General features: G+C 40.3%; 1 protein-coding gene across 1 annotated transcript in view; it reads left to right on the forward strand.

Moving 5' to 3' along the window:
- The first annotated feature begins 22 nt into the window (after positions 1-22).
- The window catches only part of EML4 (echinoderm microtubule associated protein like 4), a 134484-nt gene continuing 117234 nt past the window's right edge, over positions 23-17272 (forward strand). The window contains exon 1 of the mRNA XM_026046300.1: positions 23-71. Within this exon, the coding sequence (XP_025902085.1) occupies positions 47-71 (25 nt within the window). The 5' untranslated portion in view covers positions 23-46. The remainder of the gene's footprint in view (positions 72-17272) is intronic.

Below are 17272 nucleotides of genomic sequence, written 5' to 3' on the forward strand. Positions count from 1 at the left end.
CGCCGCTGCGTGAGCCTGTGCCGCGCGCGGCACCCGCCGACGCAACATGGACGGTTTCGCCGGCAGCCTGGGTGAGCGGCGGCCCGGCGGGACGGGACGGGACGGGCGGGACGGGACGGGGCCGCCGCCGGCCCCCGCCGCCCGCGCTGGGGCGCGCACCTGCGGCGGCGCGGAGCCCTCGGGCGGGCCGGGGGCGGCGGGACGGGAACGGGACCGGGACCGGGACCGGGACGGGCTGCGGCGCGGGTCGCGCAGATGCCGCCCGGAGGGAGCGGCGGGGCGGGATCCGCCGCGAACCATCTGTTGCGGGAAGCCCCGCTGCACTTGTGCCTTTGTTCCCGCCCGCGGGCTCCCCGGGACGCAACTATCGGCGCTGCGTTTCCTTAAAGACAACTATTATTGTTATTTTTCCTGTCATTGCTGCTTCCATGGGCTCCGGCCCCGGGGAGCACCCGGCCGGGCTCGGGAGCGCCGCGCGTGGGAGCCCGTGGGGCTACGCGGGGCACCCCGCGCGTTGGGGCGTCTGGTTTTCCTTGGAGAACTTACCAGAAATTTACCAGAAACTTACCAGAAATGTAGATATTCCCGGAAAAAAATGGTAAGCTCTGTTAGTTCTTTCTTTACTCCCCCCCGCCGGTGTTACTGTTGCAAAGTGTCATCGGTTTCCCTAAGAAAATATTCCTGAATGTCTCCCAGGGCAAACTGCATTTAGTTAAAAGCAGGACCTGAAGGTCTTCCTGTAAGCAAGAGGCTCTCAGACATGTGTAGGCTTTTCTTATGCTCCGCGGATGATAAGTGTGCCATAATGTCACCGTAAGTACAGAGGTGGGATGGATCCATGTGCGGTGTACGCTCGCCCCTGCGCTGCCACAGGGTTCCTGCATCCAGCCCCGGCTCCGGGGAAGCAGCCGGGTCTGTCTTATGTAGAGCAATAAATCTGCCTCTCCTAAAAATCAGATTAATTTAACCTAACTGTTCTGTAAAAACTGTAATAATAGTGAATCGTTTTCAATTTTCTGGAAAAAGTTACTCATTTGAATACTTTCAAGTGTGCTTCTAACCTTTAAGGTTTTCAGATCTCTACTGCAGTGTTTTGGGCACCTCTCCAAACCAAACTGGGGCACCCTCATTAACAGCACGCTTTTTTTTCTTGGTTTGGCCCCTTGGCTTGACATGCTATCCTTGCTCAAGTAATTTTCGTGGTCATTTTATCTCTCCTGATCAAAAAGTGACACACAGAAGAGTTGTAAGGGTTCCCTTCCTGCTTCTTAGCGGGGAAAAACCACGCTGGTGGGTGCCGCATGCAAATGCAATACAATTAATATTTATGAAACCCTTTAGTGGCGTTGATCAACATATCAAAGAGCGCCAGGGATGTTCACTTGCAAAGTGTTGGCTGCACTGCGGTCGGCTCTTAGAAATAACGGTGTGTTGCTTATAAGAGAAAACATTTTATTTTATTTTATTTTATTTTATTTTATTTTATTTTATTTTATTTTATTTTATTTTATTTTATTTTATTTTATTTTATTTTATTTTATTTTATTTTATTTTATTTTTTAAGTGTCTTTTCCCATGTCTACACTGTTCACGGAGTAATAGTACAGCACGGTTGGATGCTCCAACCCTTTGCTCTTGACCCTGGGCAGTAGCCGACTCTCCCGAATATCCCCGTGCCTTAATAAGGACGGCCGCATCTGTGGCCCTTTAATTTATGTCACCCTTGCTGAGGAAGGCACTGTCACTTTATTAGAATTTAATGAGGATTAAGCTAAGCTCAGCATTTAAACTATATATCATGATACTCATTTTTGGCCTTTGACTCTGCTTTTAGAGCGAGCAGCCACGTCTGGTGGTTCTCTGGACTTAGGCTGAGGAGAGGAGACATTCCCAGATTTTTTTGCTTTGAACCATGCAACTTTACATGACTTCTCAGTTTTTTGGATTTGAATCATGCAGCTTAGTTTTCTTCTGTGCTTATGATCTCTTGCAGGCTGCTCTTTCTGCCAGCAAGCACGTAACACATGCGTAGGGATGTGCAGTTGTTTGGAGATTTTTTTTTTAAACAGCTCTAATTGGAATCTAATGGCTGGAATTTAATTAGCTGTTTGCTAAGCGCCTTTTAGGAAGGACATAAATTAATGTAATTTACAACAAAATGTAAAAAATAATTAAAATTATCATTGGCAAAACGACGCAGTGGCATGCGCATGCTCTGCCATTAAAACGAGCCGAGCAGAGAGCAAGTTGTCCTTTTAATGCCTCCTCTCATTATCTGCAAGGCAAAATGTTTTTACACATTGTGCCCTCCAGCACGGGCAGAAATACCTTCTAACTTGCCTCTCGAAGCCGAAAACACTTTACTCAGCTGCTTTCCTTTGGCTTTCACATTGAAACTTTTGTGAAAGCAAACAGATGAAAGAAACCCTTTTATATATAATTTAGATTTTTTTTTTCTCGTGGTTGGTTTAGTATGTGGATATGTAGCATGTACACAGCTGTGCTTACACCAGCGGACATCTCTTGGTGGCACCGCTGTCCCTGTTCCTTGTGTTTCATGCAGTGCCTCTGCCGGGGTACGAGATCTCCCTTCCTGTGCTCCCCGTCGGGGGCTTTGGAAGAGCAAACCTCCCATTTGCTGCTGGCGCTGCAAAGGCTGTTCTCCTGAGGACAATTTTCCGTGACTTTTATCCCTTTGTTTCCCCTTTAGAGAAAGCCCCTCGTGCTGTAAGAGTAACTAATTGTAAGGAAAGCTATGGAAGCATCCGTCTCCTAAGTTTAAGGAGTGCAGCTGTTTCCAAGTCTGTCACCAGCATGTGATAACAACATGGTATAAAGCCCTTTAACAGGCATCTTCAACAGTGAGCACTTTGACAGAATGGTAACATATGAAAAATGAATGAACTCTCATCTTCTGCTCTTTTCTTCTCTGATGCAGTTGTGCAGGATGCCCTGAAGCTTAGACATACCTTTTACTGAATTATTTTCTATGATTGAAAATACTTTTGTCAGAGAAGTTGAATCATTCCTCTCTTAAAGAGAAGAGAGAGAAAGAGAAAAAAACAAGGCAGTTGGACCTCATGGATTTTTTTTCAGAGGAAGGAAAAGACTAAAGCAGAGCTATCATGGATAAGTGGAAACTGAAGTTTCTTCTGTTCTTGTTGGGAAGAAGCTGGTAAAATTAATTGGAAGCATCTTCCTTATGAGGGACCTACATAATGTTCTGTCACAGCATAGGTACTGTTACTAAGTAGGAAAGGGGGATGCTTAAAAGAAAAGGGAGGCAGTAGGACAGGAGTATCCTGGACTGCATGTGGCATATGGTCATGCCTGCTTCTAAATCTTTCCCCTTCCTCCCACCGATTGCTTTTGCTGGGTATTGTGTAAAAATCACTGAAAAATGTTCATCTTCCATATGGGATGTCTATGTCAGGTAGCTCCCACAGCAGTTCTTTGGTTCAGGCCTGGCATGGTGTGCTGGTCCCCAAAGTGTCTCTCGGAGCGTGGCTTCACTAAAACCTTTCAAGCCTTTTCTGTCCTACCTGGGGACAAATCGGCAGGTGAGGGGGACACGAGGACTTGAACTGACAGGATTTTTGTGCTGACTTGTGGTCACCTGAGCTCTTCGTTTTGGGAACGTGAGAAGAATGGATCTTCTTGGGAATGTAAGAAGAATGGGCTGAGCACCGCGTGGAGAAATGTGAGCGCGCAGAATGACTAGCCACAGCGAGCTGGTGTTTGTGTCACTCCTTTGAGCTGGAATACAAAGGCAAAACGTCACCATTATTATCTTTTTTATGGTTGCCCTCCTGGACTTCAGAAGGGCCCATGGTGCTGCAGCGTATAGCCCATAGCAGCAGTAAGTGCAGCTTTCTTAGCAGGGCTCAGCATTGCCCTATGCTATTGTCAGTGTGCTAGTTTTCTTAAAAATAAAAGCTTTGGCAGGACGTAAGTCTGTCCTGCCTGACTTGATTTGTGCCAAGGGCTGATTAAATTACAGTAGGAAGGAAGAGGAGCTCCGCGGTAGCTCACCTCTTGTTGAAATGGGCTTTAGTTAATGGGCAGTGAGGAGGAACCTCATGCTGCAGCCAGCTCGGAGGCAAAGGGCTGTGTGTTTGAAAAATGACCTTTTTTTTTTTTTTGCAGTTGTCTTAGCCTGGTTGTGAAAAGGACTTTTGCTTTGGGGAAAAAAGGAAAAAAAAAAAAAAAAGAAAAAAAAAAAGAGAGAGAGAAGAAGAAACAAGAAGCAAAAGATGAAGCGTGTACAGGGGAGTCTAAAAGAGACGCTCACTGCTTCTGTCTTCTTTAGACATGTTTTTAATGCCCAGGATGCTGAGGATAATTTTGTCCTTACAGTATGCATTTCATGCTCTTTAAGCGAATATTTTTGATGTGAGAGAAATAGTTATATTCTCTCTTGTATGAGAAACGTACTCTCTCAAAGAATTTTTGTTTGATGATCTATATCATGGTGCTTGTAAGGGGGGAAAATATTGATCAAGAATGGTGCTCTTACCCTCAGAATCATCTCTTTTTTTCCTCTGCTTGAGGAAAAAAAAAAAAAAGAAATTTGCTAATTGTACTATTACTGTAAAGGAGGATTCTGTATGCTATTCTTTGCTATTCACAGTAGTTGTTTCCCATCTCAACATGACTGATAGCAAATACTGAGGTTCGCTTTCCCCTTTCTTGCTCAAGATCCGTGATACATCTTATTCTTAAAGAAAGTAATTTCAAGGTTAAGAATGTTGTTCCTGTTTCACCTACGTGTAATGCCATAGAGAAGGCGTTGGAAGGTAGTTAGTTTTCTAATATAAGGTTTGTACCACAAGTCTTTGTACACTTGGTCGTGGTGAGGGTTTCTATTAGGGACAGTTTTGTTTGGAAAGACAAGAGTCTTCTGATAGACAGCTATTTATAGGCTTCATTTACTGCCTTTTCAAGAGATCATTTTCCCCATTACTTCTGAGCTCCCGCAGAGCCACTTTTTGCCTCATTTTTCATCTCTGTGTTAGTGCTTGTGCTGATTTGTATAGTTTAAAGAGGAATTGTTGATCTTCATGATTCCATCCACTTCTCTAAATCAAGGTACAATCCTGGTCTCCTTCCACGAGGTGCTGGGGGATGGAGTCCTTGAGGTGCCATGGCGGGATCTCAAAGCTCTTCCGTGCTGTTCATGGACAAACCTGTGATCAGAGCTGGGAATTCGGGGAGTCAGTGGCAATGAAAGGTGGGTGCTGCTAGAAGGGTAGGATGTGGAGAGAAACACCAGAGAGAGGACAGTGCTGAGTTTATCACTAAATCTTGAAACACGTGAAATGTTTTCATTCTTCCTTTCTAGTCTCCCTTCCTTTCTTGTATTTATTTTTATTTGTTTTTCTTTTGGCTCCACGTAGTAAGTATTTGTGCTTTGTGCCATCAATGGCACTACAGGGCTCCTCTTTTAAGTTTTCTGCTCTAAGAGTTTTTCCCGCTGGAGCTAGATGGAACGGGGCTTTCCATTACTTTTTGTTGGTGTGGCTCAGTGGGTTGCCTTTCCTATTCATCCTCAATCATTTCGGCCTAACTTATTTACTAAATATAGCTGAGACTTGACGTTCTTTAACTGTGCGTTTCCCGATTCCTCTGATATCTGGAGACAGCTCTTGACTGCTTACTTTCTGTCCTGCTCAACTTTACGTGGTAGGGCTCTTCATTGGTAAGAGCTTTTCTCTTTTTAAGGCAAGTGTGTGGCAATCCCGTTTGCTGGTTAGTCTGTACAACCTTTCACCCACTGACTATAATGAAATGGGCTGCATGGTCTTGCAGCTTTTAGAAGGGCTACTTTTGTGAAAGCAAATCTCTCTTATTTTAGAAGCAGTCTTACTCTTTAATGCATATTTTTCTCCAGGTTGCTGGAGCTGCTTCTATAGGTATGTGATTTTTATACACAATAAAATTACAATTGAAAGGAACAGAAAGGGAGAACAACACAGGCCTCCTCTGTAAGCGCTATGAAAGAGATGCACCCACCTTGCATTTCAGATCTTGTATTGAAGCAAACGGTGGCTGTGTCCTTGCCTCATGCTCTTGTGTTTCTCTCACTTCTAGCTCTCACCATGGTGCTCCAGACTGGAATAGGTTCCTAGTTGTCCTGCCAGTTTATTTAGGCTTCATGAAGGGGAGGGGTAGGGGGAGAAAGAACCAAACTGTTTCATGTTTAAATGTATTTTGGACTTGTGTAAACAGTTTTAATGCATCAAGCTAAATTGGCAGGCTTTCCTGGTCCTCTGGGAAAATTGGGAGTTTGAAACCCAGTGGATACATTAAAGTCACAAATACTTGTAAGTCCCTTTCTGGCTCCCTAAAGGATATGAAATTAATCAAGCTAACAGATGGGCTTAGTGAAAATAAATGGAAAGGTGTTTATTGTGAGAACTTCATAACTTTTAAGGCAAAACATTTGATCTCCTTACTATGAGATGAGGAGGCAAAGCCATGAAAATGGCTGTTAACAAGACAGAACTTCCTATATTTGTTGTCCATGTATATATCGTGATAATGATTTTCCCACCTTTGTATATTTCCACTGGAATCGTGACAAAAGGTTGATACAAAGTAATTCAGAATGTTTCATTTCAGTTAACTTGCTGAGGTAAGGAAACGTGTATACATAAGTGAATTAAGAATAGCCAATATACATAAATTGAATGATGGAACTGTTATTTTTTTTAATGCCTGCTACCCTGTCTTTTTTTGTGTGTGTGTTTCTGAGAACAAAAGAGTAATGTCTGCGATGGGTTTTGCATCCAGCACTGTGCAAAACAACAGCAATAGGGTGGGCTCCGTTTGCTTCCTTCCCCCTTATTCACAGGCTTAAGTGGACCATACCTGTTCTTAAGAGGTTTCCTGCCTATCTGAGAGTGTTATAGGGATCTTCAGTTAATGAGGCCACTGAATTTTCTTGACAAGTTCCAGTTAAAAATGTCAGAATACTGAAGCCAGAGATTTCTGTTACAAATTCAGGTTTTGAGGGTAGATGTCACCTCCTAAACTGGTGTTTTCTAGGATATTATCCTATGTGTTGCAGTACCTCTAGGCATTTTAGGTAGCAGACAAACTTTGGGACATCTTGGAATCATAGGCTGAATCTGTCAGGGTAGCAGTGAGCAAACTTTGAAGCAGCAGATACTGGGTATATAGGTATATACAAAATATACTGTGTACTAAGTATATACAGTTTTGTATATACCTAGACTTTTGGTTGCTTGAACATGCTTGGTTTGATATATTTGTGGTGAAATAGTGCTTTTTCAGAGCAGTTCTGAAATTGCTTCTACATGTCATTTCGGCTTTTCTAGTAGAAAGGTCTGCTTTATGTTCGTTAGGTCTTTCTTTTATTTGTTCATTTGTTTTTTGTTTTGTTACAAACTTGCCTTAATGGAATTTGGGGGGAAACATGGAAAAATGTGTGTTTTTCCAGGGTTTTCAAACAGAGGTCCTGGAAGGAAGTTGTGGCGTAGGAATCTTACTATCGTCATCGGTAAGAATGGTAAATGAAAATCTTTCAGCTGAGAGATTCAGCGGCATTGCAAAACTTGGGCCTGCTTAGTATCACTTGGCTGTTTTAAACAAGAACTCTAACGAGAAGAAAATTACAACTTTGTTTAGCTCTGAAGTTCTGCATTGAACTGCTATTGCCTCCTCTCCCAATATGTATTATGCAAACACCATCAGAGATAGCTAGCAGGAAATTAGTGGTTTATGTGGCTGCAATGTGGCTGCTCTTTAAATTATAAACATGTCTGCTAAAATCCTGATTAAATGGAGGCAACAGCAGCTAAAAAGCTCAAGAAGTTCCCTTTTCTTTGCATAAGATAAAACATGAGAGAGAGCTATGAGGCACTCGACAGTTATGCTATAGTTTTGGTAAGCACTGTTTTGAGACCTCCTTTTATTTTTGACTCCCATATGAAAAGACAACAAAAACATATTACCATATGAAATTAATGAAATTAAGATGGTAATATTAATTTACCGTCTTAATTTCATTAAGACACATTTTAGTGTATGAGAAGTCCTTTTGTGAGACCAGAGAGGAAAGAGATTGGGAGGGTTTCTGCATTTACATTTTGCTAAACTTGTATAGTTTGGAGTGGCATTCTGTGCTGAAAAATGATCTGACATATTTAAGAAGGATGGCTTGTTGGCACTGCTATTTTATTGATTTTTTTTTTATTTTTTTTATTTTTTTTTTAAGTTTGGGTTATATTCTGGTTTATCTGTGTCCACACTGTTTTAAGGTCCTTGAATGGGTGAAAGGGTTGGTTAGCACGGATATGGTTGCAGTTAGGCTCTAATAATGATCTACTTGTGTTTTTTGTTTTTGGCCTCCGGATTTCTTGGACTGATTTTTCATTAGAGGAGTGCGTGTGTATTTTAATGTGAGTACATGGCTTACTTTTCGAGGTGGGTGTGGGGAAATGATGGAGAACTTGATTTCTTCTTGAGTTTATTCTTTACTTTAAAGATGTTTATTTTAAAGAATGTTTTTATTGCAGAGTTTATTCTCTTCTGATTTATTTTTAATAAAATGCAATTGGTAAGTCTGCAGAAACTACTGTGGTTTAACAAGAATTCAGTCTGAAGCTGAGAAATATCTAAATCTTGTTCCACATTTGCGCTGTTCATTGCTTTGTCACTTGGCTGTACTTGATCTCTGTATCAGCATGTATTCTCGAACTGTGGTATGAATAAGATAAAATTTTTGGTTGATATGAAAAATTGTCTGAGGCAAGCTCATGATTTCTGTCCTCTAGCACTTTTCAGTTAAGCTATTCATGGAATTCCATAGAAGCCATTTTCATTTTTTATCTGAGCAGTGGAAGATTTAGCTAACAAGGGAAAAAGAAGAGGGATGAGCAACTCGGAATGAGAACTTTTGTTGCTGAGCCTGTCATCTGTGTTACCGATAGGTCATGCACGGATCCCACATGGTGCTCAGCATGTAATAAAAATAAAGAATCTTTAACGTGGGTATAGTTAATATATCTTACAATACTGACTTGTAAAATATTATTAAGGAGTAAGTTAATAAGAAAAGCATGGAATACATATATGCAGTCATGCAAAGTAAGGATTGCAGTGATAATCCCATATTACCTTGGGATAGCCTACCTTCCTTACCACAATCTGGAATATGGAACAAATTAAGACTTCATTAGCTGTAGTGCAAAAATGCATTTTTTCCCATCTTACCAAGCAAATGTAAATGCAGTTATCGAAGCTGGATATTTAAGCACTTTCTTTGTCAGTATGAACCAAGCTGTAAGAGGAGGGAATCATTAAAAAGGGCAAGCTAGCTCCGAAAGCAGTTTCTTGCACTGTACACTAGGGTGAGCAGTAAGAGTTAAGGTTACAAAATATTTTCTATTATGACTTTTCAGAGTTTGTAACTTTCTCAAATATTTACCTTTTTATTTGAAAGCTTCCACATTCATTCTGGAAAAACTCTCAATAAGCATCTGAATATGCTTTTAAAAATACATGTAAAAAATAATCACACTGTAAAACGTGATCACTAAGGGACTATATAGCACAAAGTACATATACATGCAAAATGCTTTTGGGGCAAGGGGCAGAGAACAAATAGGAGATGAATAGGTTAGATTTATAAAGCTAGCAAGCCAAATACATTCCTTTATTTTCTTCTGTTTATAATACACCTATGAATTGGCCAGTTAGAAATAATTAAAAAAAAAAAAAAAAAAAAAAAAAAAAAGAAAAATGTTCTGAAGAAATTCAATCCAAAGCAATGAATTGCAAACCAGCAGCCTTCCATCTGGAGTTATTCACCAGCACATATTTTTAATGCAGAATTATTCTGTAACCTGATGCTCATTCTCCTTTCTTATGATCAGCTGCTCCATAACGTATTCATTTTAGAATACAGCACTTGTAATCTGGTCTTGTAAACCAAACATTAAAGTCCTTAATTCGCACCAAGTATGTGCACGTTAAAAGAAGCCAGCAGGTTGGTGCCTCTTTCGTTTAGCAAACAGCAGCAGCAAAGGGCCAGTTAAATCTCACACGTTTCAGAAGAGAAAACAGCAGCGTGTGGTGGCAGCAATCGAGTGGGACGACTGCATCGTGAGATGGGCTCCGTGTGCTTCAGACGGTAGTAACACGTGTTTAGGTTTGATTTTTGAGCTGCAGGATGGCAAAGCCTTGTGTTACACACCCCCTCAAGGCAGCTGAAAGAGAAATCCCTTCCCAAAGGCAGGAGCACCTCTTCTCTCCCTCTCCTTACCCTTTTGCAAAGGGCAGCAGGACTGGGAGAAGGATTCACCTTTATCTACCCAGTGCTCTTCCCTCAAAGCCAGCCAGCCTGGTCTAACTCAGAAGATGGTTATGAGACCCTGAGAGCCCACCAGGCTCTTCTGAGAGGTTAGAAAAGGCTCTTGGTTCCTCAAGCCTCTCCTTGCCTCAAGCCTCTTCCCTCCGCTCCCCAGTGCTCCCCAGCCACCCACGAACACATGTTCGTCACTGCCAACTGCTGAGATGGGCCAACGCATCACACCGTTGGAGCAGCAGCTTTCACAGGAGACTCCCAGGCTGCACCCAACTCGTCTGGGGACCAGGACAGCATCTGCTTGCACACAGCGGTTTGGTTTGCCCTGCCAGCCGGTTGTAGAAGCATTTTCATGCAAGAGGAACAATAACCCACTATAAATATTGCTTCAGAAGTAAAACTAAACTTCTTCTGGCAGCTGAGCTTGAGAGACTAGAAAAGTAGCTGAGCTACAAAATAACGCAGCTCCTCTCCAAGGGCTACTCAAAAGGAAGCACAAAGGTAAGGGCAAAAAGGGCTCTAAAATGAAGCAACGGGCAATAAGAAAGAAGTTCACAAATATGTAGCAGCATAAGTGCACTACTTGGAAGTTATAGTAGTTAGTCTATACAAGTCACTTCAAAGATCAAAGAAAATGCATCATCAAAAAGCACTTTTAAGCAAAAGTGCACGTTCAGTTACAAAAGCAGAGATTAAAAAAAAATCTACTCATTACACAGGGCCAGAGAAGAATTTCTCACTGATAAAGCAGTCAGTGCCATGTAGGACAAACAGAACATGCCCAGCAAGAAATTATTAACTTTAAGAACACAAAACATAAAAATCAGATGTAAAAGATGCGGAGAGGCTTCAGTGATCTGATGTTACATTTCCTTCTAGGCTTCCTGTTGTAAATATGTAATTGCAGCAATAAAAGTCCCTAGGAAAAAAATGAGTCACGTCAACCAAAATAATCAACACCATAATGATTAACAAAGAACTGGCACACATCTTCCAGTAAAAAAGCATTTTGCCAAGGTAAATGCTTTTAAAATGAGACTAAAATTGCAAAAACAACATAAGTACGTTTTTTTGCAAATTTTGCAAAATGAAGGTATGCAACATTTTCCACAGGTAAAACAACATTTATATATGAGTCATTGTATAACCCATTAGCCATTCTGTAAATAAAAAATAACTTTTTATTTTAAATAATTTTAAAAAAACCACATTTTTTTTAAGCTCTCCCTCCTATTGAACTTTTTTCTTCCTCATCCTTCCTCCTTTAAAAGTAGAGGATTATCTGCTCTCGTAGCCAAATTTCTGGAAATTAAGAATGGCTGTATTTGTTGTGCTGTCTTTACTTCATGTTAAAGAAAGGTATAGAACTTGTTTTGTGCCATGACCATTACAAAATCAGACTAGCTGGAAAAATCATTGACATGGTTGAGAAGTATGTATTTCTTTTATTGTTTTCTTGGGCTAAAAAAAAAAATCTGAAGTCTTAAAGTCAAATGTAATGTAAGATACAACATATAAAACATTTGTTGGTTTTAAGTCTGTCCAGTGTTTTGTAACTGCTAATTGAGGAAAGAGGGTATTTTTGCATACTTTAGGAGATACCATTGTTTTTGTATCTACAAAATGCAGATTTTCTTAATGTAAGAAAATAGACTTCTATGATATCTGTTTTTTTAACAAGTATAAATTTGAATAAAATAAATGTGACACTCCAGACTATTTTTTCTAATCATATCCACTTCAACCAGTATTACAAGTGAGATTTAAGAGAGAAATCACCCTGATGTCTCAAGAAGCATCATGTTTTATATCATCTTTGTAGAAAACTGCGACTGAGTGAAATAGTTTCTGCAGTACAGAATCTACTGTACAGTGCTATTTCTGAAACACTACTAGGAAAGAGGCCAGAGTTAGAATGAAGTAGAGTAAAATTTAGTTGTCTTATGCAAGACTGATATTGCAAATGGTAAGCACTTTGTCATGCTTCGACTTGTCCTGTTTTGATGACTTTCAGTGCTTTTTAAAAATTTTTTCTTTTTATGTCTATATATTTTATATCACTTTATATTTATATAGAATAATTCAATATTTTTAAAGGTTTTGTCACTTGTGAAGAAACTTTTGCTTTAGATTGTCAGCTGCCTAGTGAACACGTAGTTCTGTGCAGTTAAATTCGTATATTGACTTTGATTGTATCTCACCTGGTGTGTACATTTAAACAGGCTCCCCAGCCCTTGTGTATGAGGGGAATTCCTTCCCAGGAAGGAATTAAGCTTTTTGCCCTGCTAGGCTTTGACTTACTTGCTAGGTTGCTGTTGCAGGCAATGTTCTCAAAATCTCTACTGCAAATAAAATCTAGTTAATGGTCAATTTATGTTAGGAGTGAAATACATTTGCTGCTTGAGCAGCTAACTTAGAAAATTTGCCCTGATGAATTGGTCAGTCAGCGTGTCCAGTGCAGTGTGATCTCCCTTGCATTTGCTTTTTTGTTTCTTAATAGCTAATCTGGTGAAGCACTGGTGGGATTTTGTGGGGAGGCTCTGTGGATGTTTCTTTTCAGGAGCCTCTCAGGAAGACGCTGTCACCGCAGCCACCTCCTCTCTGTGGACCTTTAGTCTCAAATTTCCTACAGTATCTGCTGGATTTGGTTCTTTGGAAGTGCCTGTATAAATCATTCTACAAGACAAAAATTACCTTGCTCCTTTTAGGAGCTGATAATTTCTGATCAAAACAGTCACAAGCTGACAAAATTTGCCCATGTGTGCAGTTGTAGGACACAGGAAAGGTAGAATGTGTATATGTTACTAAAATATTGAAGTTAATTATGACTAAAACTGTGTTTTAACGCAAAAATGGGTAGTTCATTCAGTAATGTCAGCGCATCAGTTTTCTGTTCAGCGTATGAGAAAAACGTCTGGGTGGTGTAGGTTGAGACAGCTTAACCCAAAATGGCTAAACCAATTATGTTCAACATTTCCAAAGAAATTGCCTTTGGGTAGAAATCCCGCGTAGAGAATACTGGCCAATGTGGAACTAATTTGCTGGAGTTATGAGGAATTAAAACTCAAAGAAAGGGAGATACTATAGGGGAAAGTGCAGTTGCCTCCTGTCAGCACAGCCTTGCGTGTTGGGGCAAACTGTATTCCTTGGGGTGAACCTGGGCTAACAGAATACAAAAGGCAAGCTAAGTGAAAACTTAAACATAGGAGGATTACTCTGCTACATTAATCCAGGTAAAAGTGAAGATGGATTTTAGGGAGGAGAAATTGCATTAGGAGCTGCTAAAAGAGTTGTCAATGCATTTAAGTGAAATCCTGCAGGAGTCTGGCAGAGATGACAAGTGGAGGTTTTATTTACTTTAAAAAGTAAAGAGTAATTGAAGGAATACCAAATATTATTACAAATAGGATGAGTCATGGTATCTGTTCCTACAGAATAATAGTTGTTGGGTAAATATGGAATACTTAATATGTAGTAATTTCTATGCTATGCCTATAGTCTGTAGTCTTCTTTATAGTCTGGGTTGCCGAAGGCAGTTGCAGTGACTGAAATGTATTGAAAGATAAGATACTTGCATTGCATTAAAAAAAACAGGCTATTTTAAACAGGCTAGTTTCTTCTAGATCCGTTGTTGAATGATTAAAGCTTTGTGATCCAGTGCAACTTTTCATTGAAAGTTATTCTGTTGTTTTTTCAGAAAAGTTGTTATGATTTTTGGCACAGATCTATTTATAAATAGGTAAAGTAGAGGTGATGCAACCTTTGAAAAATACTACTTCTAAAAAATGCCTTTAAATTCATTTGCTCTTTCTATGCAGATATGTTTGAAGTTTTTTAGGTTGAGATCTCCAAACAAAGAGGAAAATGGTAGGCATGTTCCTGGTTCAGCCAAGGTTGGTGCATATGAGTAAAATTTCTCCTAAAAAAAGGTCAGATACTTTGAAAAAAAAAAAAAAGGCAGTTCTTAACAGGCTAAAATCCTAAAGTAACTTGTTAAGAGCTTCAGACTTTTTAAATGGAGCAATTGTCATATAGCCTTAAAACAAATATTATAATTCACTTTTTTTTTCTGTTTTTGTGTAAACCACAATGCTGTATGATCTTCCTAGTTCAATGAACATTAGCATTAGATATGACTACTTAATCTCTCTCCTTTTTCCCTTTCCTGCCCCAGGGTTTAAGTGTCACACTCTTTTTCTAAACCATTTAACTAATGTGTATCTCTTTAAACCCTGCATTTCTGGTGCCATACAGTATTGACTGTTTAAATGTGCCTCATTGATTCAGAAGGCATTTTCACACATGACACTTGACAAACCAACAGGCGGCACATTGAAAGCTGGTGAACGCTGGCATCTTCAGGCACTGATCGAAGTCTGCCACACTTGGGGTTTAAGTACTCCCCCCCAACCCCCCAAACTTCTGTCTGTGCACATAGTAGTTACTGTTTGCATATTAGCTAATTTGCAGTATTATACTAGCTCTTTTCTTTCTTTCTTTTTTTTTTTTTTTGGTATTTACTTATTTTTTTGCAACTAGGGAAGTATCAAAAGCTGCTGGAGCTGACATTTATGTATCATTATCAATGTAGCTGGTTTAACTTTGCATGAAAACAAGGCACGTTCAACATGTTAATCTGCAGCTCTGCAAGACTGATTAAAAGTGTTGCTTTAACCATTTTTCCATGTTTCTGACAGTGTCCTTGCAGTACCTGCTTGATACAGCCTACTGTAGTTTTGCCATTAAATGTCTCAGAAGACATGCCATTCCTCCTATTGAAAGATTTCCTCCCCTTTTGATTCTTTAGCTGCATTTTTCCCTTTTATCCGTGCATGTGTAAATCACGCCCAGGTTAGTATCTTTTGTATAGCCCATGCAGAAAGTCTTATAGTAGATGCAAGGTTTTCCAAATGTCTGGACTGAGATTCTTACCTGTTGTTAACTACCTTCCTTGCAACAGGTCCCAGCCTCCATTTTTTATGACAGACCTTGCTCTTTTAGTGCTCTAGTGTATTAAATTCTAGCATTGCACCCAAGTTTGGTCACCTCAGTCTCCTTGATTTATAGTCCTGTTGTTTGCAAATGCCTGTAACTTTAAAGGACTTTAAATGACATTACTGTTCAAGTGGATATCATTTTCAGAGATCTTAGAGAGCTCACTTTTCCCTCTGCCTTTCACAAATGAAAGCATCCTTAAAGCAAAATAATATTTTTGAAAGAAATAGTTTAAAAAGAAGCCATGCATTTAGCCTAGGTAAGATGTGTAGTTGCAGTTTATTGGATATAAGCTTGTTACTGTCTCTGTCATCTTGTCCTCAGGATTTTTAAAATCTCTTGAAGATGCTCAGTGTGTCTTAAAAGAACTTGTTTGTATGTCATTATAAGCTCAATAAAGAAATAAGCAAATCTCAGTTCTCCTAGATTTTTTAGTTCTCCTAATCCCTAGAATTTTTACTGATATAGATTCGTATTACTCATTTCAACCTACTAGGAAATTAAATAATGAACAGATTTCAAACTTGGTAGTAAATTTCAGTGAGTACCCTAATGCTAACATGAACTATAGAAAGAGAACATCCTAAAATGTACTTATTCCTTCTAAAGAAAAAACAATTATTTTCTGAGACTAGAATATATTGGTTTCAGATTGAAAACTTGGAAACTACCACCCGCGGAAACAGCCTTCCTCTGAAGGCAGCCCACTGACATAAATCAAAGCTATCACAATAGGCTTTGCTTTACTCAAAAGTTTTTTTTGGTACATGAAACAAAAACACAGCAGGCCAGATGTGATGTGGCGCAGAGCTCGTGGACAGAGCCCCGTTGATGAACATCAGCTGAGGATCTGGCCCAGCATGTCCGGTCCTCCCAGTTCCCAAACACATCAATGCTGCCTCCCAGGGACAGCAGGAGGACATTGATCCTGGAGGGAAGGTGGTTGTATCAGCTGTGCTATAGAAGGGCAGTTTTTTCCACAGGACTGTGTTTGTCAGAGATTTTCTTGGGATTTTGGCCAGCCATCAGATGCCGCTCTTTAAACAATGGCTTGTTTCTTCCCTGGTTTTATCTCAAGATGTTTCACAGCGAGATTGGACTGATGGGGGCAAAACAAGGTGAATGGTATCAACATTTGCTTAAACATGCTGATAAATCCCTCACAGGATTATCATGGCAGAATACAGCGTGTGTGTGGAGGGAGGCAAAAGGCCAAGGGCATCTCAGGAGGAAAAGTGCCACTTGAGAGCACTTTGGCCTGGGCGCTCGCTTCTGCACAGGAAGCCCATGCAGCTCCAGTCTCAGCGATCTGGTCTTGCCCACGAGGGACCAGTACACAGATTGATCTTGAGGTGGAAGTCCTTGTGTGCAAGCAGGTCACAAGTGCTGTGGTGTGTTTGCAGTCATGGATTTTTCCCCTCCTGATTTCCCATCAGAGCAAGTGTTAGGTGATAAACTGGCTTTTGGGAACATCAGCTGTTTGTGGGATCATGCCTATTGGCTGGCAGTAGATTTTGGCTTGTTGGTGTGCTGCATTCTCAGCCCTGTACCAAGCACTTCCCTTGCGTAGTGGAAGGTAGATTTTTATCCCATTAATCTCATTAAACAGAAGACCCCTCGAAAAGAGCTGCAGTCAGACCATTCGAGTAGCGCTATTGTCCACTGCACTGGAGATCCAGCCAGTCTTTCCTGCAGCTTTTAGAAATAATTGAATATGTTCTCCTCTCTCCAATCTTTACATAACACGGATAAATGGGAAACTGAACAGCAGAAGGGAAGTTATCAGTAATGCAGTCTTTTAAAAAAGCATCATTGCTTTTAAGAACTCATTTATGAAAAGGATGTAGTCCAGCAGATGATGCCTTTTTTCTTTCTTTTTCTTTTTTTTTTTTTTTCTCTTTACTCACTTTGAGATTAGTACTTTCAGAGCGATTCAGACTGGAAAGG

This window comes from Nothoprocta perdicaria, unplaced genomic scaffold (genome assembly GCF_003342845.1).
Source record: "Nothoprocta perdicaria isolate Ctin4 unplaced genomic scaffold, notPer1 scaffold_43, whole genome shotgun sequence".
NCBI classification, from domain to species: Eukaryota; Metazoa; Chordata; class Aves; order Tinamiformes; family Tinamidae; genus Nothoprocta; species Nothoprocta perdicaria.